General features: G+C 55.3%; 8 protein-coding genes across 8 annotated transcripts; 4 read left to right on the top strand and 4 right to left on the bottom strand.

Annotated features, from left to right (window-relative positions):
- Positions 1-681: 681 nt before the first annotated feature.
- Positions 682-2,832, top strand: CH63R_00667 (Pentatricopeptide repeat domain-containing protein; the record flags this gene model as incomplete). Its single annotated transcript, XM_018295642.1, has 1 exon — positions 682-2,832. One exon carries the CDS (start codon positions 682-684, stop codon positions 2,830-2,832), a length of 2,151 nt encoding a protein of 716 aa, XP_018164004.1.
- A 155-nt stretch (positions 2,833-2,987) lies between these two features.
- CH63R_00666 (G-patch domain-containing protein) lies at positions 2,988-4,049 on the bottom strand (the record flags this gene model as incomplete). The annotated part of the gene is made up of 1 exon (XM_018295641.1): positions 2,988-4,049. The coding sequence occupies one exon, from the start codon at positions 4,047-4,049 to the stop codon at positions 2,988-2,990; it is 1,062 nt and encodes a 353-aa protein (XP_018164003.1).
- A 776-nt stretch (positions 4,050-4,825) lies between these two features.
- On the bottom strand, positions 4,826-7,617 carry CH63R_00665 (Nop14-like family protein; the record flags this gene model as incomplete). The annotated part of the gene is made up of 2 exons (XM_018295640.1): positions 4,826-7,264; positions 7,318-7,617. The coding sequence occupies 2 exons, from the start codon at positions 7,615-7,617 to the stop codon at positions 4,826-4,828; spliced, it is 2,739 nt and encodes a 912-aa protein (XP_018164002.1).
- A 307-nt stretch (positions 7,618-7,924) lies between these two features.
- CH63R_00664 (Cytoskeleton-associated protein) lies at positions 7,925-8,994 on the top strand (the record flags this gene model as incomplete). Its single annotated transcript, XM_018295639.1, has 2 exons — positions 7,925-8,297; positions 8,348-8,994. 2 exons carry the CDS (start codon positions 7,925-7,927, stop codon positions 8,992-8,994), a joined length of 1,020 nt encoding a protein of 339 aa, XP_018164001.1.
- A 2,783-nt stretch (positions 8,995-11,777) lies between these two features.
- On the top strand, positions 11,778-14,362 carry CH63R_00663 (CAP-Gly domain-containing protein; the record flags this gene model as incomplete). The annotated part of the gene is made up of 2 exons (XM_018295638.1): positions 11,778-12,268; positions 12,355-14,362. The coding sequence occupies 2 exons, from the start codon at positions 11,778-11,780 to the stop codon at positions 14,360-14,362; spliced, it is 2,499 nt and encodes an 832-aa protein (XP_018164000.1).
- Positions 14,363-15,750: 1,388 nt separating this feature from the next.
- CH63R_00662 (Serine threonine protein) lies at positions 15,751-17,306 on the top strand (the record flags this gene model as incomplete). Its single annotated transcript, XM_018295637.1, has 3 exons — positions 15,751-15,870; positions 16,052-16,673; positions 16,756-17,306. The coding sequence occupies 3 exons, from the start codon at positions 15,751-15,753 to the stop codon at positions 17,304-17,306; spliced, it is 1,293 nt and encodes a 430-aa protein (XP_018163999.1).
- Positions 17,307-17,723: 417 nt separating this feature from the next.
- CH63R_00661 (Alpha-mannosidase) lies at positions 17,724-21,122 on the bottom strand (the record flags this gene model as incomplete). The annotated part of the gene is made up of 4 exons (XM_018295636.1): positions 17,724-18,333; positions 18,423-19,114; positions 19,167-20,910; positions 20,977-21,122. 4 exons carry the CDS (start codon positions 21,120-21,122, stop codon positions 17,724-17,726), a joined length of 3,192 nt encoding a protein of 1,063 aa, XP_018163998.1.
- Positions 21,123-23,028: 1,906 nt separating this feature from the next.
- CH63R_00660 (uncharacterized protein) lies at positions 23,029-24,009 on the bottom strand (the record flags this gene model as incomplete). The annotated part of the gene is made up of 1 exon (XM_018295635.1): positions 23,029-24,009. The coding sequence occupies one exon, from the start codon at positions 24,007-24,009 to the stop codon at positions 23,029-23,031; it is 981 nt and encodes a 326-aa protein (XP_018163997.1).
- Between the last annotated feature and the right edge of the window lie 205 nt (positions 24,010-24,214).

Here is a 24,214-nt window from a genome sequence, read left to right as displayed (position 1 = left end):
AAGCGAAGATGAAGGTGGGATCTAGAAAATTATCTTTTTCTGCCTCGGTGTGGCGGTCGAATTCGCTGTACATGACAGGCGGTGAGTTATTTTGGGTGGGTATTCGATAAGATAAGCCGTTACATTCAGTGCTGCGCGTCGTCGCGCAGCAGGTGCAAGCAAGCATCTGCAGGGTCCAGCAAAAAATCTGACCCGAATCTCTACCTACCATGAGCTTCTATTGCGTCTGAAGCTACAACTCTACTCATTCCTTCTCCATGTTGACCAGCTACGTCTTTCCTTATGTCTCAAAGAACTCTTTTTCGTGACATAGCATGTCGAAACACATTTGTTTGTCAGTCTTGCCGTTCGATATTCAAGTCCTCGCCCCCGCAATCATGGGCTATTCGACATAGCTCCCGGGTGGCCCAGCTTGGAGCTCGTCAACGGTCCAGCACTCAGACAACACAAAACAACCACTCTGCTACGCAGTCTTCTCGAGCCGATTCCAATACAAACACAGCCGCTGCTGCATTACTGAAGGAGCTCACGCAAAAACGAACCGGCGAACCGGTCTTGAAGTTCTTCGAAAAGGGCGAAACAGGCAAAGTCCAGCAGCTTGGGACCGAGGATGCATTTACAGATTCCGTAGGCGGAGTGGCCGATCTAGAAAAGGACCTTAAGCTTGAATTCGCATCTGATATGCGAAGCATCTTGTCGCGGCTCCAAGAAGAGGGCGCCTTGGCAAGTTACGGTATCACTGACGTCGAGTCCATTGCGAAGGATTTCGAGGGGAAATTGGGAGATGCTAGCAACCCTGAAGATATGATGGCGAGGCTTGACGACTACATCAAGGACCTGGAGAGTCAGCTCGATGCTGCCGGATTCGACGTCAGCGGATTTGATGATTCGAATCCCGTGGCGACCATGGATGTCATCGAAGCGACGGCTCGCCAGGACCCTTCGAAACGAAAGAAGTACCCCCCGATTCCGCAGATCCCCGAAAACGTATGGAGCTTCAACCAACGAAAGCGTATCGCACGACTGAATGCTCTACTCTCGCGAACGACCAAGGAAATACGGAGAGGGGAGAATGTGACCGCAAAGACTGCTCAGTCAGTGTGGAAGACGTACAGTGCGGCGCGGCAATCTCTGGCAAAGGCGTGGGCGCATGTTCCTCAAGATGTATGGAGTTTTCTCTGGGAGGTTCTGTCACTGGATGAGCCACAGAATCGGAGCCGACTCACCTATCTCTCGTTGTTGGCAAGGGATATGAGCGAGGCGAAGGTTGCTTTAAGCCCATCACAGCAGCTGGTGACCGTGGAAGCCATGTTTGTAGATGGGTGGGAGACCAAGGCTATTGAGGGCTGGAAGCGATGCATTTCGACACTCGGCGATAGCGGCGCCGATACTTTCCAGGATTTTTGGGAGCTTGGAGTGCGTATGTTCTGTCAGCAAGGGGATCTGGCCCAGGCAGAGCGTGCAGTTAACAAGCTGCTGGAGCGTCAGCTCGACCCACGCATCCTGATGCCGTACATCAGAAGCTGCGCCGCGAACCCCGCAGACGAAGCAAGAACCAAGGCATGGGACGCTTACCGACGCATGAGAGACCTTCTCGGCACATCCATGAGCCTCGAGGATTACGACCAAGTGATCTCCTTCTTCTTGACGACAAACCAAACGGAGCCGGCCCTCCAAGCTTTTGTCGATATGATGAGCTCCGGGACAGTGGAATTGAAGGGAAGAGAGCGCTTGCCTACCCAGATTGGCAATAAGTTCTTCTTTGGGAAATGGCTGAAACGCCTCATCGGTGCCGGGGATCTAGACGGAGCACACAGCGTCTTCATTTTCATGCGCTCCAAAGGGATCGAGGCAGCCACTATCCAGGTAAACGGACTCATCGGCGCTTGGCAGAGGTCCGGCGGTGCCGACAACCTTGAAAAGGCGGACAAATTGGCATGGGACATGATCAATGCCCGCATCGACTTCGTCCGCAACCGACGTCGGCTGTCTTCTATGGAGGGGCCGGTTCGCATCGTCGAAGTCAATGCAAATGCCGAACTGGGCGCCATACCGAAGGCTACTCTCGAGACGTTCTCTCTGCTTGCTGAAAACTACCGCATTCGACGCCTGCAGGGCGAGATAGAGAAGCTCTGGGACGCCTTCAGAGAAGCAGAGATCAGCCCAGATGCCTTCATGATGAACCAGCTGCTGGAGTCGTACTCCCAGAACGGCAACGTCTTCGAGGCACGGCAGCTCTACCGGTCGCTTGTGTACGAACGCAAGGTGAAACCGGACCCGTACACGTTCATGGCGTTGTGGAAGATGCTGGGTGCCAACAGGCTGCACAATGTCAGTGGCGAGGAGCTCGACAACGAAGTCAAGGTCACGCGCGAGACCTTTGCGGAAATGGTTCGCTTCTCGGCCGTCTTCGAGGCCGACGGCTTCGACGGCCAACTCGCACGCAAGGTGTTGCACACATTCCGCCGGCTCAAGGACAACCTGGGCATCGTCACAGCGCTGCGAGCCTTCGAAGTCGTCTTCAAGTTCACGCCACCCGAGGTGTTGGGCCTCGAGATGCTGCTCGAGACCACCAGCCTTGCATGGGAGACAGCCCAAGCGAGGCAGAAGCTTCGTCTCGTGAAGCGTAGGATCGATGCACACGTCGAGAACCGGCAGAAGCTGCTCGGTCGGTCCACGACGCTGGACGAGATGACGCCCAAGCAGCGCGGCGAGGAGCTTTCGCATTACATGCAGACAGTGTACTTGCAGGAAGTCGGCCCTGTGCCAGAGAGTTACGTTGCACAGGTGGCCAAGGAGATGGGCGTGTACGATATTTTGGCAAAGGCTTAAGAGGCCACAAATACTCTCTGTTACAAATAGACTTAGATCTTGTACACTTATAATGACACCTATCATGACCACCAAGAAGAAGCCCCTTGTCTTTTTTCCAACTCGGTAGCCAGATGATTTACTGATGCCACATGACACCATATACCTGCCGCCATTTAATCGTGGTCCTCCTCAGTGACGCCAGGGCACCCCTCCATCTCGTCGTCTGTGTACGTGAACTTGCACCAGAAGCAATATCGATGCTTCTTTCTGAGATATTCCACCAGCCGCCTCAGTTTCTCGGCGTCCTCCAACTCGTTGAACTCATCCAGCTCGCTGTCTTCCTCGTCCAGGTCCTCCGCCGTGACGTAGACGGTCTGCCTTTTCCCCAGTGCCGTGCGGTCGTCCTCATCCTCCTGGTCATCCTCGTACGTTGGCAGCCGCGATAGGCTCTGCTCCAAGTCATACCGCATCCGTCGGTCCCTCACTTTTTCCTCGCGGTGCCGCGCCAGACCCCGCCAAAGGACGTTGATAGACTTGAGCGGCCTCGCCGTTGCACCGGCAGCCGGTTTCCTCCTCTTCTTCATATTCTCCTCCTCCTCATCCCCCGCCCCATTCCTGGAATCCGTCTCCTCGCCCTTTTCGATGACTTGAAGCCCGCTCTCGGCATCCTTCTCTTCTGCCATCCTCTCCGCGACCCTCTGCGCCGCAAAAACCTGTGCCTGCACCCTCGCCGCCTCCCTCTCCTGCCTCACCCGATCCCGGTACTCGAGCGGATCGACCTTGGCCCTCTTACCCTCCCTGACCTCCTCCTCGATCCTCTCTGCAGCTTCCCTCATCTTGCGCTTCTTCTCGCTCTCCATGCCGATGCCGCCCCTGTCTTCCTTGACCTCCACAGCAATGGGCTCCGTGCGCGCACCGTCACCCGCGGCACCGCCGGCGCCGAGCGCGCCGCCCTTGAAGCCCATCTTGGCCATCATTGCGAGGCCCTTGCTCTTCTTGGCGGCGGCGTCCTCCAGGAGGGACCGCGAGAGCGCCTTCTCGCGTGCCGCGGCCTCTTCCGCCGCGAGCTCCTCCTTGGACTTAACGCGTCCGCGGATCTCCCCCTCACGTCTCAGGCGCTGACGTCGCTGGAGGGAGGTTTCTGGTTGGGCCGTTTTGATGGTCGAGGGTTCCTCGAACGTCATGTTCATGTAGTCGTCCTCCTCATCCGAGGCTGCTGATTGTTTGGGGTCCATGGTCGGCGGATGTTTTGCCGTCCGTGGCGCCTTTCGACGGTTGTGACTATGTTGTGCCAAGTTTCGGGTTGTGTATAAATCTTTGGCAGCTTTGCTGGGTATTTCTGGTTTTTTTCTTGTTGGCGTTGTGGAATGCGTGAGATTTTTCAAAGTGTTTTTGAGTCAACGTTGGACAAAGAATGCCTCGGTTGACGTGAGTGATCAAGTGTTGAGTAAAATGTTGTCTGCGCCTAGTTGAAGGGGTTTTGACTTGGTCGCAGACGATCCAGAGCTTGATTTGTTTATTACTGATATCATTGATGCTGGTTAACCAGTTCAGGAAGAGTGAAAGTGAAGGCAGATGGATGTAAGAGCTTAATGATAGTACGTAAGTGAATTGGCCGGGGTTCGGGGCTGGTGCGTGGATCAGCTGCCGTTGACTGTAAGGTATGGTACGAATACACACACTGTTGAAATTGTAGCTGCGATGGCAGATCCACACAGGTCCACCCTACTTAGGTACATGGATCCAAACCTCCAGCTGGGTGGAATTGAATGGCCCGCTTGGAGTTTACATGCGCTTGAGACTGTCGTCAGATTGGTTCAGGTTGCACAGCAAAAAGTACATGTACCGGGCGTTTCTCTTTAGAATGAATGCTCTATATAGCGAGCTACCAACGGAAGCTCGTCCTCCATCCACCATTGCGTTGGTATTGAATACAAAAGGGAAATTACCATGCTGAAAAGCACCAGAAACTTTTTGATACCAATGTCACCGAGACTGCAGCGCGAATCGTCTAGCGATGTCTGGCCTTCTTTCTGCCCTCCTTCTCTCTCTCGTACGCGTTGGCCTCCCTGCCCTCCTCGTTTTGGATCTCCGCCACAAGCCTCTTGTATTTCTTCTCGTATGCCTCGTCCTTCGCCTTCTTCATGCGCAGGTTCTCGCGGGCCATGAACTGAGCGTCCTTCCTCAGCTCTCTCATGGCACCCTTGCGCTCCTTCTTGTGTTCCTTCTTCAACTTGGCCATCTCCGCGCGCTCGCGGTCCGGGTCGTAATGCTTGTTCGGGTCGTACGAGTCCTCGAACTTGGGGATGTACGTCTTGATAGACAACGGACGGTGATGGTGCAACTCGAGCGGTCGCCGTGAGAGCTGCGCGATCCTGAGCATCCGTTCCAGTTTGAGCTTGGACTTGTCAAGCTGGTCGCCCAGCACTTCGGGCAACTTGGAGCGGCCCGGCTTGCTGCTGAGCTGCGTAACAATATCGAGGGCAGGCTGGAAGATCTCTTGGAATGACGGCTTGCCGGTCCAGGTGTCAGCAGCAGCACCGAGGAGTTGAAGAGTCGTTCCTAGCAGTGCAGCCTTCTTGGACTCAGCTTCAGCGCCGGACACCTCCATGATGGCACAATCGGCCGGGGAGAGCTGTCGAAGTTTCGTCTTGCGCGCGTTCGCGACACGAATTCCCGCCGCAGGCTCGTGAACGGGGAAGTTACCAGACATCTTCGAAACAGGAGAGGGAGCTATTGCGCATAGGGTGTTGAGAGAGAAGCTCATGACCTCAGGAACGTAACGCTTTGAGAACTGTTGATACTGAACTGCCAGAGTCGACAGGTAGATGCCGGTAGCGTAGTCGCTGAGCGTTTGAGGAATCTTGCCACCGAGGTAACGCCCGATGGTAAGCATGGCGGGGGTTGCAACTTGGTGGAAGTGATCCGAGGTAGGGAAGGTTGATCCGATCGCAGTCAGCAGCGTCAGGTCTCCTACGTGCATGGCAAGAGGCCGTTGCTGGCTGATCTCCTCCAAGTGAGACCGATACTGGTTTGCGATTTCGACCGGGAACATCTTGGCCAGAGAATGGACGTGTCGAATCAGACTCTCCAGTACTTGAAAAGACGGGCTACTCTCGTCGCGGGGGCCATCGCCGACCATGTCCACCAGTGCCCGAGCAAAATTTCCAAGCTTCTCTTTGTTTCTGCTGTCCAGCTTCGGGTGGTACAAGGCTCGAATGCGTTGAACAATGGTAGGCAGCTTGTCGCTGGGAAATTTCTGCGACAGTGCCAGCAGCTCCTCGTAGCTTTGTGGACATGGGAACGTATAAGGTAGATCGGAGCTGTCGACCTCTGCACTCCCTTTTCCGTCCCTGTTCGCAAACAGCGAGCTCTTCGTTTCTTCCTCGTTGAGAAGTCCTTTGGTGAACTCGTCGTCTTCGGAGTCGTCGCCTTGGTACTCTTCTTCCTCATCCGAGTCCTCCTCTTCACTCTCAATGGGTTCCAGGTCCGAGCCACTGGCAATCAAGTCGTCCTCGATGAGGAAGTCATCCTCATCGTCGAATCCCAACTCAGTTGCAGTGGGACGAGTTTTAGTTTTAATACCCCTTCCGAGACCAAAGTCTTCGTCCTCCTCTTCGGGAATGAACTGGAAAGCGGGCTCTTCGGCATCTTGGTCTTCCATCTCCTCGTCCGAGTCTTCGTCATCCGAGACTGTCTCGCCTCTCATTCTCTTCAGGCGCTTCTCCTCCAACTCCTTCAGCCTCTTGGATTCTTCCGCCGCCATTTCCTCGTCCGTCTTTGTGCGCTCGGTGGGGGCTGCTCGGCGATCCTGTACGAGCTTCTTGAGACGCAGGTCGAAGTCCTTGTCGAAAGTAGCCTTGTCGACTCCAGCAATCAGTTTGTTTGCCTCCTCTTTCTTCTGCGCATCGGATTTGTTGCCGTGGGACATCAGAAGAGCGTGTAGGTTTGGCAGCTCCTTGTCCAATTCCATTCGCAGGTCTGCGTCCTCGTCCTTGGCGACTTGGCGCTCGTATTTGTGCATCTTCGACTTTGCCATGACTTCCTCCATGACCTCCTTCTTTGACTTTTTCCTGTCGGGCTCATCTGCAGCTGCTTCGTCGTCATCGCCCAGCCCCGCGTTGCGAAGGCGCTTGAGCCTCTTCTTCTCGGACAAAGAAGAGTCGCTGTCGTCGTCCTCACCGAGGTCGTCTTCGTCGAAGTCGTCTGCCATGTCGGCGTGGTGTTCGAAATTGAGGGTTTGGCCATCGTGTGTCAATTCGCCAAGAGGCTCAGTTTCTTCGAGGTCGAAGAGCGACGTCTTCTTGTGCGACCTCTGCTTCTCACGGGCGAATCGCTCGAGCATCTTTTCCTCCTCGGCCAAGGACGGATCGTTCTCACCGAATCGACGATCGAGGATTCCGCCAACCTTGTTTCGCTTCTGCATCTCAACCAACAAAGTCTCGCGGCGCTGTTGCGTTCGTTAGCATCGCGTTCTGTAAGGGAAGTCTTGGGCAACCTTACCCTCTGCTCGCCCATGGACTTGGCCTCGGTCGGACGGCCATGGATGCCTTTTGCCGCAGCACCAGTCTGAGGCCTGTTGCTCGTAACCTCGAATTTGGGACCTCGGGGGTTGTGCTTGAGGTCGAACGGGTTGAATTGTTCTCTGATCTGGCCGAGGGCCGCACCTCTCTGCAGGCGCTTATCGGTCTTGGCCTTTTCATCTTGCGCAAACTGGCGTTTCTGCTTCTTGGACTTCTGGGGTCCGACAATTCCCTGCTCCCGAAGGGAAGACTTGAGTCGTTTGAGCTGCGAGCCGGCCATCTTGTCGTTCGTGCCTGGGACTCGGTGTTGTGGGCGCTGCTGACAGGAAACAGTGCCTTCGCCCAAATTTTTTGAGCGGGAACGAAGCAGAAAGTTGCTTATCTTATCGAAATGGTGGGGATCATAGGGCGGTGGCGCAAGGCAGAATCAACCAGCCGTCATGGCTCGAGCTTGATTGTCGCTACTTACATTATCTCACTTACCTACCAAGGTAGAGAGGTACAACGAGAACCCTCCGACTCCATTCCATGCTCAACGCCCAGCAATTGATCATGGTTCAACATCCTACGCCTCAAATTTCATCAATATGACTTTCATGTCATTCCTCCGTGATGAGCGCGTCATTCTCGTGGGCATTGGTGCCGCTACGTTCGGCTTGGTCACTATGATGACCCAGATGCTGACGTACATTCGCGACGACAATGAAGTCAAGGTTACACCTCCGAAGACGCAGTACATCACTCAAGAAACAGAGGATGCGCTCGGTCTCGATACTCTCGACAAACTTCTATGCCATCCTAATTTCTCCATACGCGACGTCGCCATCAAGATCCTCTGCGACCGCGCCGTCAACGATCCCGACACTGTCCGGCACTTGCTGTATGGGATCACGAGACCGGACTATGATACTCGTATGAAGAATCTCCGTGCTTTGGCAACATTGACAGGGCAGACTAATGGTAGGCAACAATGACCCACTGGAGGGGCGGAAGAGCTGACTGACTTCCAGACTTCGCAGAGGGTCTCTCAAAGCTGCACACATGGAGAGCATACACTGCCCTTGTCAGATCTCTGGAGTTGAGCCTCGACGACGTGGAGCAAGCCAAATTGGACGACAAGTACTGGGACGAATACTATCTCCGCGATATGGCCGAACGTTTCTGCCTCATGTTCGTCCTCGAGCTCATCACTAAGTACGGTGCGGATATGTTGGTGAAGGCCAGGTTCGTGGAGAAATGGCTAGCCAAGCAGCATTGGGGAGACGACGAAGCGGAACGGCAGGAGAACTTTACCTATTACATGGAGCACAAGAACAATCGCATCGTCGACATTGTTACGAGGATCGCGCACACAACGCAGGGGGCACAGGCAATTCTCGCCTGTGGCCTCGTCTCCAAAACCAGGCCCGGTATAAACCCAGATCCTAACCTCTCTGGCTTCACCGTTGTGTTGCAGTCCACGCTGTGCAACGTGGACAACGTGGACGGCGACGAAGAAGGACTACATGCGGTGGGCCAAGTGCCCCGTGCGCAAGAGCATTCGGCCGAGGAACAACGTCTCAGACGCCAACACCGCGAGGCGATGGTATTCAACGATGGCACACGCCCCATTGGAAGGGAAGACATCATTGAGAGAAATCAAGATTCACCGACCTGAACGGACCCCACCCACTAGATGATGGTCGAAGCAAGCGGCAGATTTGTTGACTATTGTCCGCCGCGGACTACATCTGTTGTTGCTGTGTGGAATGCAGGGTGAGCACGAAGGCATAAATGTGAGTTGGAGGCGCGAAAGTCGCATAGCCCGTGGAAGAGAACAGCAGGGAACAGGGAATACGTCACATTCGTATCAACGTGAAATGGGCAGCACCTTCATGCCGGCTGGAAGTTGTGGACTCCAGGCGCGTGAAAGGGGCAGCAGATACACAGCATCCGCATTCTGCTACATCGGGAGACGAGAAGTCCATCCAGCAGCCGCACGAAGCCCAAAGTCGGTTGGTGGAGACACCTGCAGTAGGTAGGCAGAGACCACTGACACCAATACCTAATAAAGATGAAAGAGAGAAATCGAATGCACCAAATCGATTGCTGCGTCTTGGGCCGCCATCGGCGCTAATCAGTTCGGATTTCGACGCGCTCGTACAAAGCATGCCCTTGAGGCGTCAATCTTGTTCAACTGCTCGTTCTGTCCTAGACGAGTTCGAATTTGCACATCCCGGCAACCAATTTAGCGTTTTGAGGTATTGTCCACGTGGCTAGCAGCCCGCCAGGTACGGATTCGGAGATTCGGCTTGCCCCGCCGTTCTGGAAGCTCAGTCTAAACCCCAGCGTGTCCTTGATCCCGATTATTTTGTCCTCTACCCTCTCGCCAGGCCTCTCAGCTCTAGCATGTAGATAACGGCTTTTTGAATGAAGATGGAAGCTGAACCAGCACCCACATGAAATTCTACCGTCCTGTCAAGCCCTCGTACGACACAGACTTCATAACGCCCATTTTGTGGCAGGCGCTTGCCAGTGTAGATGCCAAGTGGTGGGCGGTGGTTGAGTTAAATTGCCCGCCAATATTGGGCCGTGACTGGTCGCTCGTCCTAATTATAATTACGCTGATGCGACGCCGGCGGTCCACCTTGCAGCCAGGCAGACGGTACTTGCTAATCGCGGCTCATACGAAGACCGTATGAGACGCTTTTTGACTAGAAGGAGTCACCAATCGTAGCAAGATGGACAAGCGAGAGCTTGAGCCCATCCATCGCCAACTAAACATCAAGACGACGAACACGTCGCATGCAGGCGGCCAACAGCGCCCCTGGTCTTTTGACCGATGATTGGGCGGAGCGCCTGTTCGAGCCCCGCTATCTGCATGCAGCGGCAAAGCAGCCACGGTTCGGATAACGCAAAGCTACGACAGCGTCATGGCAACCGCGAGGGGACGCATGCAGAGAGTAACCAACGGGAAGCGTCCACTCACTCACTCGGTCAAGGTTGTCTCCGTGTATGCGCGGCTGCCCCTACGGATACGATGGGCGGGCGATGATGAAGTAGCGATGCAGACCCCGATGCCAGATTCGAATGGTCCAATTACGGCTCAAAGCTATCAAGTTTTGGTTGACGAAGCAGCCGCCACTGCAGCACTGATCTGAGTCTGGACCCACGTAAACATAGACAGCTGCCGCTGCGTGATACAAAGAGGCGAGAAAAGGCGACGATGGACATTTCAGGGTCGTCCACCTGCGTGTTGTCTGTCTTCAACTCTTCTGGTTACTCTGCCTCTGTCTCGTCTCAACTCATACGCAGCTTCTGTTACCACTCTTCTTCTCCATTGGTACATTGTCCGCCTACTTGTTTTGGACGTGTCTTGCCTATTTCTCAGCATCTTTCCTTGCACGGCACACCGTCCATCCCTCCCTGGCCCTAGTCCCCGTTGACTCCTACCACCACCATACAGCTACTTCACCCCAGATTACCGTGCGCTACTGTGCCAAAACCGGCACGACTAACCCTCCCATCATCTCCCGCAAGGGTGACGCTACAACGCTACACCACACGCACTGGCGGATCACCAACCCATTTCCCGCTTTCTTGACTTCCACTACCCCCTGCATCGGCGTTGGCCTACGGATCCTTACCCCCAAAGGGCTGAGCCAGAAAGTGGTCAAGGTCTGAGAACCCATCCGTGCCAGCAAGGGGAAAAGGAGGCTCGGAGCGTCTCAAAAAGCCCCTCCTCTGGCTACTTCGCTTTCCTTCCACGTCCCTCCATTGTTCTGTTCATCCACTCCCCCAGTCGGCACTGGCCAAACTGCTCGGAACTGTCAGAAGAGGACCTGTCAGTGTCATTAAAGAGACACAGGCTTGACAGCGGCTGTCAGAACTCGGAGACCAACCATTCTCTGCCTCGGCAAAGGTCAAAGACGTTTCCGGAACCCGAGACGACCACACCTTGCGGTTTCTTTTGCATCTTGGGGCATAGCGTTCCCTATACTGTCTCTCCCTACTTCCAAATTCCCGCCGAATCGACAGAGATCTCTCCGCCCCGCCACGGTTTTACATTGCTTTTCACACCAGCACCAGCGAGGCGTGACGGGACTCGCAGAGACAACACCCCGTCCGTCCCTTTACCGAACAGGGCCTTCGTCGCGCATCTCATTCGCTAGGCGGCTCTCATTGCCACCAAGGCAAGCAAGCAACCAACCAAGATTGGCTGACGTTTCGCTACCTGCCTTTGCCTTTCGGGTGACCAGTGGGTCCCCGGGATACAATAGGTGCAGCTACCACAATCTGGAACCCGGTGCCGCCTAACGGAGACAGCTAAGCTTCAGTAGAGTTGCCGTCCAGTGCTCAGTCTAGCGGCCGCATTACCGGCCGGCCCCCTGTAAACGAGCCGCGGCACACCCACTAATCTGTCGCTTTACCTTCAAGCCCAGACCGACCCGACTGTTCATCATGTCCGTCACCACAACAACAGCGACCGCCGCTCACGCGCCGACCCATAGAAGTCTCGCCCACCCGCCGCGAACTCTTCGCAAAGCTACTAGCTACACCAGCAACTTCGTCCCCTCCACAACGGCTTCCTCCCCCAGCCTCAACTCGCTTTACAACACTCATTCGCGCCTGACGCCGTCCCATCAGACCCTGCCGCGCAAATCTTCCTTGGCCGCTTTGACTCCCAAATCACTTGCTTCCATTCCCGATGTAAGCGAGTCCTATGCCTACAACAGCGTGCTAGCCGAGTCACCCGATCGCAAGATGCCACCCGCCACTCCCGGTAAGGCCGGGAACGACTTCGTCGTAGGCGATGTTGTCGAAGTCCCGGGAAACATGTTTGGCACCGTCCGCTTCATTGGTTCGGTGGATGGGAAGAAGGGCACGTTTGCTGGTGTCGAGTTGCACCCCGAGTTCTCGCAGAGGGGCAAGAACTCTGGCGAAGTGGAAGGGTACGTTTTCTCTTGTTTTTTTTCTATTCTTCTCGCTTTACGCATATCGGATGGACATCAGGACACGCGCCTGACTTTGCATATAGTGTCTCGTATTTCACCACGACTCTTCCTGGGGCCGGCATCTTCCTGCCCCTCAACAAAGCCGTCAGGCGAGATTCTCCCCCCGGCTCGTCCTACGGCGCGTTTCCTCACACCCCAACGGCGAGTACCATAGGCGGTCTCAAAGTCGGTACCCAGAACTCAATGAACTATACACCTCCCACACCGTCGGTACCGATGTTTAGCAAATCTGTCGGGCCAGGCCGAGCTTCTAGCCCTGCGCTGAAGAAGTCGATCAGCAGGCCTTCCGTCCGGCCAGAGTCGCCCGTGCGAAAACTGCAAATGACGCCAGGTCCGAGACCGTCTCTGGCAACGCCCGGCAAGATGCCCTCCAAGTACAGCTCGCCTGCCGTCAATCGTTTCGCCCAGAGCGTACGTGGGACGTCCGGAGATCCTAGCAAGGCACCAAGGCTGGATAGGAAACCAAGCATTGGGCCGCGCAGTGCGTCTGCCCTCGGCCAGACATCGATGTTTGACGAGGATCCTGCACCACCGGCTACGTTGCAGCGCACACAGACGAATGGAAGCACGAACTCTGTGTCTTCATATAACTCAAAGTTCAGAGTTCCTTCGAGAGCTGGAGCTGGGTCGAGAGCTGCATCGCGAGCCCAAAACGATGACGAAATCGAGCGCCTTAGGACAACCTTGGAAGACCGTGAACGGCAGTTAAGGGACCAGGCATCCACACTAGCGGAGATGGAGAGCAGTCTTACCGAGTTACAAACACTCATGGAGAGTTCGGATCTCGGAGCACCGAAACGAAATAGCATCGATGACAAGGACACGGCGCAACTTCGAGCATTGGTCAAAGAGAAGAACGAGAAAATTGCGATGCTCACGGCCGAGTTCGACACCCACCGGGCAGACTTCCGCAGCACCATTGACACCTTGGAAATGGCTAGCGCTGAGACGGAAAGAGTCTACGAAAAGCGAATCGATGAGTTGATGATTGAAATTCGGGATCTCGAATCCCGGACTGATGACGTAGACTCTGTGGCCCGACAGCTGAAGCAACTCGAGGAGCTAGTCCAGGAACTCGAGGAGGGCCTTGAGGATGCGCGACGCGGCGAAGCCGAAGCTAGAGGGGAAGTCGAGTTCCTTCGAGGCGAAGTCGAGCGCACGCGGACTGAACTGCGCCGTGAACGCGAGAAGACGTCGGCTGCGATGAACGGATCTAGAGGGCCAACCGGTGGTGGGGACCGCCCTTCTGGATCTAAGGAGCTGGAGCAAAAAGAAGATGAGATCCGGGGGCTGAAGGCTATTATCCACTCCCTTAGTCGAGATTCTATTCCAGGTGGCGGTGCCGACAAGTCCGAAGACCCTTCGGTTCGCGAGAACGCCCTGGCCCGGGAAAGATTGGAGCGCGAGTTGGCCGAGCTTCATTCCGTTGTCAAAGACAAGAGCCAGCGTGAAGAGGAGCTCGAGCAGGAGTTGGAGATGCTTCGCAAGGGGGGCGCCACGACCCAGCAGCCCGGTCCCATGACGAACGGCGATGCTCATCGCTCATCGCTTCGCGATTCGCGAGACACGGTCGTCTTGATGCGCAACAGCGAGCCCCAACCCCCCACAGCTACGCACAAGCGCGTCCGTACGCTGGACACGATGCCGGAGAGCGACGCCTACTCGTCAGTCACCGACAATAGTACTCTCTGGTGCGAGATTTGCGAGACTGGCGGTCACGATATCCTCACCTGCACCAACATGTTTGGCACCGAAAGTGCCAAGAACAATGGTGATGCCAGCAAGGCGGTCAAGGATGCTATCAAAGCGGATATGCAGCCCACTCCTGCCAAGGACAAGCCTGCCCCTCTGTCGCCAATCAAGGCCAAGACTTCGGCTCCTCCTTCCAGTATCAAGATGCTGCCGAACCCCATGGAGACGGGCCCGGTGGCTGGCAAAGAGACGGGCGTAGTGGATGACTCGAAGTGGTGTGCTGTTTGCGAAAGAGACGGGCACGAAAGTTACGATTGCCCATTCGAGGACGCATTCTAGGAGGATCGGCTTTGAGTCTTGACAGCGAAGGTGACTTACTTGGACGAAGGATACAGCGAGAAGGAATCACGTCGACCTCTTTGCGTGTGTTTGATTACTGTCAAGATCAAACTGTCGCATGACCTGTTTTGTGTTGGATTCTCGGGTGGTCGGAGAGCGATGCAAGTTTGTCTTTTTACCGTTGGTCACAGCATTTGTAGCGATGATACCACAGTCCGAGGAGAAGCACGTTTCCCGTTACTGGGCTCGCGCGTTGGACTCAGCAGCAATGAATGGAGAAGCCTCTGCGTTTCACGGTACTCATGCCAAACGAGGGGCTTCTATAATCAATGCACAAATACCAGACCCTGAAACCATAGCCACGAATTGATCGCAATCGACTCAAAGGCATGAGCTACTGAGTGTACCTTCGTACGCGTAGGAGGCTCACATATGACTAGAGTAAAGTCGCGTCTCTTGGAGGAAAACCCCAGGATGATCGCGTTCCCGAAGGCTACCTGCCTACCTCCCGATTGACGGGCTGCATCCGGTTGACAGGGGTCTTCCCGTCGCCGGCCGGGTCGCACTTGGAGCTAGAGCTGCCCGTAATGTTCCCCACCCCAGAGCAGCTGGTTCCCTGTGGCGTTTCACGGCCTCTGCGCCCACGGGAATACTTAGCTCAGCAGGGCGCAGCCGACTCATGACAGACAGAGGAAGCGATTAATCCCATGTTTCTTCCCTCTTTGACTCGTTTGCCATCGTCTCGAAAAAGCCTGCGAGTAGACGAACACTATTCTTCTCGATCGAGGACGACATCTTATTGTTGTTGAATGCCGTCTGACTACGGACACTACCCATCTCCATTCGTTGTCGTTCCCAGCGGCCCTCACTCCTCGGAAACGAAGGGCAATCCCGCGTTCCCCGAAGCAGATCCTTGTTTTTCCAGGGTACCTGCCACCCACCCACAGGAGGGACCTGCGTCAGCTTCTGCCCACTTGGTTACCGGGGCGGCGAGAGAGCGAGAGCGGGTGTATGTGTGTGTTTGAGAGAGAGAGAGCGAAAGAGCGAGAGAGAGAGAGAGCTGTCCTCTGGTTCTCGCCCTCGACAGCGCGCAACTGCAATCGCAACTTGGATTCGCAAGAACTAGGCAAACAATCTCTCACCTTACACCGAACGTTCGCGACTTTTGTCACCGGTGATACGAATCCGCAAAACCCTGATCGTAATTTTGTCGAGCGACTGGCGATTCAGCCGCGCAAAAAGTCAATTGCTTCGGCTGGAAGGCATACTTATCCTGGGAAGGTCTGCAGCACCACCAACGACCACGACGTCAACGTCGCCAAAACCCACACGTATCACGCATACACAGACACACGTCGACATTGTCGTCGATTTCCCGATAGCCTACCATGGCGCAAATATTCCTCGACGTCCTCTACTCCTTTGGGAACTGCCTGAATTGCTTCCCCGGCTCGCCGACGCTCAAGATCAATAGCCGTAACTTCAAAATCCTCCGGCTCCTGGGCGAGGTAAGTCTTATGTCTTCGTCTTCTTCTTCTTCTTCTGTTTTATCATTTTATAATTTTATCCTCTTACTCTTCCTCCTGCATCGTCCTTCCGCAACCTGTCTTTCCCCTGTGTGTAATCGCACTGTCGGGACAAGACAGCAAAGAAAGAAACGTCGTGAAACTGACGACGCTCGTGAACCAGGGCGGCTTCTCCTACGTCTACCTCGTCCAGGACACCCAGACCTCGGAAGAGCTCGCCCTCAAGAAGATCCGCTGCCCCTTCGGCGCCGAGTCCGTCGCCCAGGCGATGAAGGAGGTCGATGCCTACCGCCTCTTCGCCCGGTCGCCCGGCATCATCCACAGCGTCGACCACGCCATCGCCACCGAGCGAGGCGGCGAGCCCGGCTCCAAAACTGTCTACGTTCTGCTGCCCTACTACCGCCGCGGCAACCTCCAGGACCTCATCAACGCCAACCTCGTCAACCACACCACCTTCCCCGAGCGCAGGCTCATGCTCCTGTTTCTGGGCGTTTGCAAGGCTCTCAGGGAGATGCACCAGTACACCGGCGGCAGCGGCGGCGGGCAGCCGGGCGTGGGCATCGAGAGGATGGAGATAGGCAACGGTGATGAGGAGGACCAGGGCAACGGGCCCAAGAGGAAGAAGAGCGGGAAGAAAAACAAGGGGGGCAGGCGCGTCGCGAGCATGGCCGCCGCGGCGGGCGCCGATGAAGAGGACGAGAATGAGCAGCAGAGGCCACTGATGGAAGGCGAGACGCCCGGTTCCGGCGACGTAAAGTCGTACGCGCACCGGGATATCAAACCAGGTAATGGCCCGAACAAACCCCTTCCCCCCCTCCCCCCAAAGTATTCGCCGGACAAGACCACTAATCCCCCTCTCTCTTCCAGGAAACATCATGATAGACGACTCGGGCTCGAACCCGATCCTCATGGACCTCGGCTCCATCGCGCCGTCCCCGATCCCCATCACGTCCCACTCCCTCGCCATCGCGACCCAGGACACGGCGGCCGAACACAGCACGATGCCCTACCGCGCCCCGGAGCTCTTTGACGTGCGTACCGGCACCGTCATCGACACAAAGGTCGACATCTGGTCCCTGGGGTGCACCCTCTACGCTTGCCTCGTCGGCAAGTCCCCCTTCGAGGCCCGCTCCGACGAGACGGGCGGTTCCCTCAGCATGTGCGTCCTCGGCGGCGACTGGCGCTTCCCCGACGAGGGAATCAAGCGCACCGGCACCAGCGGCGGCATGAAGGGCAAGGCCGCCGCCACGGCCGACGCAACGGCCTCAGGTGCTGGCGAGGTCAAGATCAGCGAGCCCATCCGCAACGTCGTGAGAAAGTGTCTCAACGTCGAGCCCGCCGAGAGGCCGGATATTGACGAACTCATCGACATGGTCGAAGGCGTCATCGAGGAGTTGCCTCAGGATGGGTCGTTGTGATGTTAAACAAGAAGAAGAAAAAAGAAGGATTTCGTGTCAAAAGAAGCGGGAAACTGATCATTATGAGACTTTCTGATTCATGTATAGTATAATGACGTCCATCTTTCCCGCTATTCCCAGGGAATTTGCAAGGCTGAAGTCACTACGGCGTTCGGGACGGCGGCGCATGTAGGGAAAGGATATAAAGAACGATTACTGGGTGGGTTTTTTTGTGTGGTTTTTGTTCATGTGTTTTTACATAGGTATTCACACGTCGCGAAACGTCCATCAAAACACCCGTTGAGGGGCGTGTCGTGTCCCTTCCCTTCTCACCATTATTATGCGTCGCCAGGCTCAGCACTCGAAGCCTAATTCGTCACCCTTGGCTTCATCCGTGGCGCATTGGTGGTCAAGACCGCAATCGCTCAGGTCCGCGTCCTACAACTCCAGGCGGTAGGTTGCAATCTCAAAGGGTCGCAGCGTAATCGGGAATTTCCCACCCTCGATCTTGATTTCTTCAATGTCATCCTCCAACAGGTTACTCTTGAAAACGCGCTTGACGTCCCAGGTGGTCTCGATTACACCCTTGCTCTGACCGCCGAGACTGTCGTACACACGCAATATGACGTTGCGCCCCTTGCGCTTCGGAAGCTCGCCGCGAGTCACATCCTCATCGTCTTCGCCACGCTTCACGGTGTCGAGGATGAGAGAGCCGTCTCCTGTAAGCTTGACGGGGCTCTTGTTGAGAGACGCCTGTACGGCTCTGGGCGCCGATAGGAGTCTCAGAGGGTTGTTGAAGGCATACGCTGCCCGGACAGTCGAAGAACCCAAGGATCCCTCGTGAGGGAAGATTGCCCAGCGAATTTGATGGGTCCCCATGTCAGCATGAGCGTCAGGGGCCTTGGGTGATCGCAAGAGAGAAAGACGCTGTAGGTTGCCGACGGTTGCGAACCCATACTTGCTGTCGTTGAGGATGGAAACGCCATAGTTGTGCTCGGAGAGATCGGCGAAACGGTGGCAGCAGACTTCGAACTTGGCCATGTCCCAGCTGTGACCTTGTTAGCGGTTTTCCTTATGTAACTGAATGAGGAGACATGCCTTGTGTTGTAGTGAGTGGGCCGCTTCACGAGACCATACGCCGTCTCGTAAGACGCCTCGGTGTTTCTGACGTCAACAGGGAACTCGACCTTCAAGAACTTCATAGACTCATGCCAATCGACTTCAGCGTGGCATTCAACCCAAGACTGCACCCCCTTCAAGGCTGCCGAAAGCGTGATCGTAGACTTGATTGAGCTCTCCTCGCTGACCTTGATCTCGGTCGTCAAGCTGACGCGGTGCGCCTTCTGTTCCGAAATCGATGTCTTACCACAGCGAAGCTCCTTTCTCGTATCGAGGTGGTAGACTTCAACGTCCCAGGCTTGCCAGTAGAGCGGCTTGTCGTCGAAGATGACATACTGGTTGGCCTTGCCACCCTTCTCAATGACCTCGCGATCGGCAGCGCGGTCATAGAGAGAAGTGATGACACCGTCCTCGACCTTGACGCGGAGCTGGTCGTTTTGCAGCACAAATACGCCAGCGCTAACTTCCTCAACAGTTACCGCCGGCTCCTCCTTTGAGATCTTGAAGGGGCGAATGGCCAACAACTGGCCCTCGCCACAGGCAACACCAGCTTCCGTGTCCGAAATCTCGACAACCTCTCGTCGATGCCAGGGGAGAGTGTTCAACGCGAAAGTCTCTGCGATGCGGCCATTGGTGATAGTGGATGTACCCAGCACGCCGTGAATGTCTTCGAGAATCTTATTGCCGGTCTTGAAAACCATGTCATAGAGCTAGGTAGGCACGTCAGCATGAGTAACGCTACAACTGTGATCTGCAGCTCACCTCGTCCGAATCATCGTAGCACATCTCAATGGAACTGCCTGGCAAGCAGTCGTGAAACTGACAAAGCAGAACGGCCTCCCACATGTCATCAATCTCCTTCTTGGGATACTTGTAGCTCTTGCCACTGTCGCTGAGCGTCGCGATAGTGGCGAGCCATTCAACCTCCCTGAGCAGACTCTCGGATTTGCGGTTGTTGAGCTTGTTGTTCGCCTGCGTGGTGTACGTGCCGCGGTGAAGCTCAAAGTAGAGCTCGCCATACCATGTGACGAACTCTGTAGCCTTCGGCTCGAGCTTGTCGAAAAAGTCGTCGACACTATTTCCCATGTGCACTCTAGGCAACATGCCTACCTGATCGGATATACCGCGGCATCTGCGAAGCTTCTCGAGGTGCTGCCAGGTAGGGCCTCCGCCGCCATCCCCCTTGCCAAACACGAGCAAGGAGGTGTGGTCTTGGTCCATTGACTTGTGCTGGCTGACACTCCTCTTTACGTCGCCAAAGTGGGCTTCGGCAGTATAGGTTTCTGAGGGGGGCATATGACAGATGACTTGGCTTCCATCAAGCGCAACCCAGTTGAAGGTCGTATGCGGGAACTTGTTGATGTTGTTCCAGCTGAGCTTCTGCGTAAGGAAGCGGTTCATGCCAGCAAGCCGGCAGAGCTGGGGAAGCTGGGCCGAGTATCCGAATGTGTCGGGGAGCCAGAAAGTCTGGCAACGCTCGCCGAAGTTGCTTTCGAAAAATCTTTGGCCGTACAAGAACTGTCGAACAAGAGATTCACCACTGGGCATGTTGGTGTCATGTTCGACCCAGCTACCACCAATGGGGTGGAACCTGCCCTCCTTAACCTTGGTCTTGACGCGGTCGAAAGCATAGGGGTAAAGCTCCTTCAGCCACTTGTATTGCTGGGCTTGCGAGCAGGCAAAATTCAGCTCGGGGTAGCGGTCCATCAAGTCGCACTGGTTGGACCAGGATCTAGCAACCTTGCGCTTCGTCTCAGCCCAGGGCCAGAGCCAGCAGCTGTCGATATGACAATGGCCGATGCCGTAGACTTGAGGCTCCTTGTCGGTGCTGTATACCTTGTGCGAGTCGACGTGCGGGCCCAGGTACTCCTGGGCGATTTTCCGACACTTCAGAATGGAGTCCTTGTTGCCGAGCTCAAATGCATCGATGACGTCGGTAGCAACCTTGAGAGCCTTGTGCTGCTCCCAAGAGTCTTGGGGGAATTCTCGCGCAGCATCGCCAATGATCCAAATATCAATGTAGAGTGCTCGTGCCTCGGGGTTGACAGCAACGATCTCGGCTTGGCCAAGGCGGAAGTACTTGTTAGGGTCCGGAGGTTGAATCGTGTCTCCGCCGGCCGCGTTTCCAAACATGCCATTGCAGGCCATTTCAATGTAAACGGTGTGCTCTTTTCCGTCCCGGAACTCCTTGGGTAGAATCCATTCGGTTCGCTCGCCACCGCCGGTCAAGCCCTGGAGCGGCTTGCCGTCTTCGGTCCAGATGAGACCCTCATTGTTGGCGTCCCAGTGGAGTTCAAGCAAGTCCTTGTCCCGCAGCTCTTTCGGAACGGTCAGGATGACTTTGAACCAGTGGGTGGACCATGACGGGCCAAACCAGGCGCCGACTTCAGTGTTCTTGAATTTGTGCGAGACGGCGTCATCAAAGGTCGGGCGAGTGGTGTCGGGCGCGTCCCAGACAGACAATTTAACATGAGGCTCGCCCGATGCGGTGCCCTCAGTCATCATACTACGATGCAAATTAGCGGCATGTTCTCCGGGTTTTGCTACGGGACATGGGTGGGGGTTTACGCACGCCAGGAGGTTGTGCTTCTCCCATTGTCCTCGAGAGTAGAATTGGTTAATTCTATCCTTGTAGAGATTGGAGATCCATTGTCCAACGGGTCGGGATGCGAGGGCCGGGTATGAGCTCTTGCTCTTGATTTCTCTTCCGCCACCCATAGTGGACTGTCCTGTCAGACTATTGAGCAGTTGCTGTCCAGACTGTTTCAATTGATTGATAGTGCCGGGTGGAGCTGAGCGGTTGTGTAGCCGACGATTACGATGGAGCTCTGATATGTGATGATGGGTTAGTCGAAGGGGACTTGGAGATGAGCCGTCGCCTTTCTCGACGGCTTGGGAAGCTCTGAGGGCGTCGTTGAGATGCTGATTAAGAGTTTTGGGGTTGTGGTCACTATCAAAGAGAGTTGTTCTCGTCAGCTTTGATCTCGGGCTTGTCTGAAAGCAGGGACGGACTCGAAGCTCTCGGGGGGAGCTATGGCAGAGCACGGGAACACCCCTGCAGTACAGATAGGCGGGCGCTGAAACAGAGCCAGTAGGAGCGTGCGGGGACAGGTCGGTGCAGCAGAGCAGTGCGGGGAGGTTGGGCAAAGGGGGTGGCGTGTGATGAAGGGTGACGCAGCCATCATGCGATCCCCCTTGATTAGCCGGGACTCCAGGGAAGATCGGGCGGGGAATTGCTCGGTGGATCATTAACCACTGTGAACGCCCATCTTACCTCATATTGTCGACTTTGTTGATGCTGTGTCCAGAGTCTGGGACAGGAAGGCGATGATAGTCCGTTAAGGATCGAGGACGAGGCTTGGTGATAGAGCTCTGATTCGATGATTGCACCTGAACAGCCGGTATGGATACGGTACAGGATGTGGTAGATGAGGGTAGAGGATTTGCGAATTATGGGCAATAAGGAACGGAGAGAAGACTTCAACGACCGGAAATTTGAGGACCTTGTAGAGGAGCAAAGCCTTGCATTGTGAGATATGGTCGAGGGATATGGACATGGGCAGTTGGTGCGGGAAGCCAGAGCTGGGTGTAAGTCGCTTTGTGGCGATTGTTGCTGTTGCTGTTGCCCAGCTTGGCTCAATTATGCCCGTAACTGCCTTGAAGACACATAAATGCCACCTTTGCATGCTTCAAACATCACCGGGAAAGAAGGCTATGATTGCGAGTCGGCTCCTCCTATAACTGAGCTGAGATAGTACCGATCCAGGAAGCGACATACACTGATGAAGAGCCCACCACAGCATTGCCATTTGTTCGGCCCCAAAATGCAGTGTCACACACCCCTGTGGGAGGATATGGTCTCGTGAATGCGGTAAGCGAGTGCAGTTACACCAAATACAAATACAGTACTCAGGATGCAGTAGAGTTGCAGCGCTGGGGGGACATTACCCTGAGCACATTACAGTGTGTAAATGTCGGGGGTCCGTCGACCGCACGGAGGAGGTCCAGGAGGTGGATATCCGGGGGAGTTATGAAGAACATGCAGTGCAGCTCAATGACTTGTTCCTGTCACATAAACTGCAGGCGAGTCAATCGTTGCCTGAGGCGCTTCCATGTCGTATTTTCCCATCCCTTGGATGCATCGGGGAAAGGCAACCGGCGCAAATGGGGCAAGGAACCTGTTCAAGGGGGATGGAGGTGCAATGTGAGCGTGGAAGATGGTTCGTTTTACACGCCAGTTGGAAACATTTTCTCAACATACGATCCTCAATTAAGGTTTGTCCCTATCTCGCTTAAGCCGTCCGCCCCGGCTTAGAAGGATCGGTATCCGCACTCACCTTTGTCTGATGGATCCACGGCATGGAACAGTCTGGGGAATGAGATAGGTTCTTGAAAGCGGTTAAGTTTGTTTGCCATGTTGCCTATTGACACGATGGTGCTGGATGTACATTTCTATGTATATTGCATTCAGTAAACAGCCAGGAAGTGAGGTATGTAGATCGCCCAGGGTAACCAATCCAATCATCACATCGTGTCCATGCCCCGCCGTGGAACGCCGCACAAACAGGAAGCAAGAGCAAAAAGAAAAATGACGAGAAAATAACGCCAGAGTCCCAAAACACCGTTAAGACGACAAGCCAGAGTCCTTACCCCGGCTTCCTGTGCCGGTGCCGGTGCCACGGTGGACAACCTCGGACCCAGCCTCTTGTTCTTCGTCTTCATATTCGTCATCCAGGTCCAAATCGTCCTCGTCCTCATCGTATTCCTCAACCGCGCCATCCTCGAATTCATCTTCCATGAGCTGGTCAAAATCGTCATCGGCCTCGCTCTCGCTCTCACTCTCGTCCTCGTCAAAGCCGAGCACGCCGAGAATGGGCACCTCGATCTTGCGGTACTGACTCCTGATCATGCCGTCGGCCATTTCGAACAGCTTGGCGTCCTTGTCCGGTGGCACCTCCCTGTCCATGGAGAAGTGGGCCTCCTCTTGATCGGCGAGGCCGTCGACCCCCGGGACCTGCGGCGATGACAAACCCTCGGGCACGTTCATGACCCATCGCCGGACCCCCTCGCCTTTGGCAATGCGGGACCGGGTGCTCTGCGCTCTTAATCCCGTCCGGAATTGCCGCTTTTGCCTCCGGCGCCTCCGCTGGATCCTGTCGCGGATGTACCACGCCACCACTAACATGGCCGCCTGCATCATCTCTTGACACTTTTGCCTGTGCATGTTTGCCCAGGCCTGGCATTTCTGCTGCTGCGCGTTGGAGATGGCTTGGCAGCGCTGCTGGTAGTAGGCGGCGATACGCGAGACCATGGCCATGTATCGGGGGTCCATGGTGGGCTGGTTCGGGTCGGCTGCACTGGCGTTGGGAATCGACGTTGGCTTGGGCGGAGCGGCCATGGACGCCATGAACGGAGTGTTCTGTGACGATTCCTCTTTATTCATCTTAGTCGCCGTCACATGGTCATCGGTGATGTTGGCCTCAGCGGCCTTGCGTTTCAGTTGAGCCGAAAGAGGAAGTGCGGGTTTTCGGAATGTGAGATGCTCGGGCGGGGGCGTGACGGGGGCTAAAGGGTTGAAGTTGAAGGTAGGTAGATTCGACGCCATAGAGGGTGGTTTGGTGTGAGCAACTTTGCTATACCGTGTATTGCTGCGTGGGTGATGATGGTTTTGTTTGATCGCTGTGAGTAGTGGATATCTTGTGTATATTCGAGTGCTCCCCAGTGAAGGAGGACTGGGAGGGAAAGGTGTCTGATTTCCCACTTTTAACAGTCGCGGTAGTAACAGTAGGTTGAGATGGACCAAGCAGGTG

This window comes from Colletotrichum higginsianum, chromosome 1 (genome assembly GCF_001672515.1).
Source record: "Colletotrichum higginsianum IMI 349063 chromosome 1, whole genome shotgun sequence".
Classification (NCBI taxonomy): Eukaryota; Fungi; Ascomycota; class Sordariomycetes; order Glomerellales; family Glomerellaceae; genus Colletotrichum; species Colletotrichum higginsianum.
Note: the sequence above shows the minus strand (reverse complement) of the source record. Positions and strands in the feature narration are given on the sequence as shown.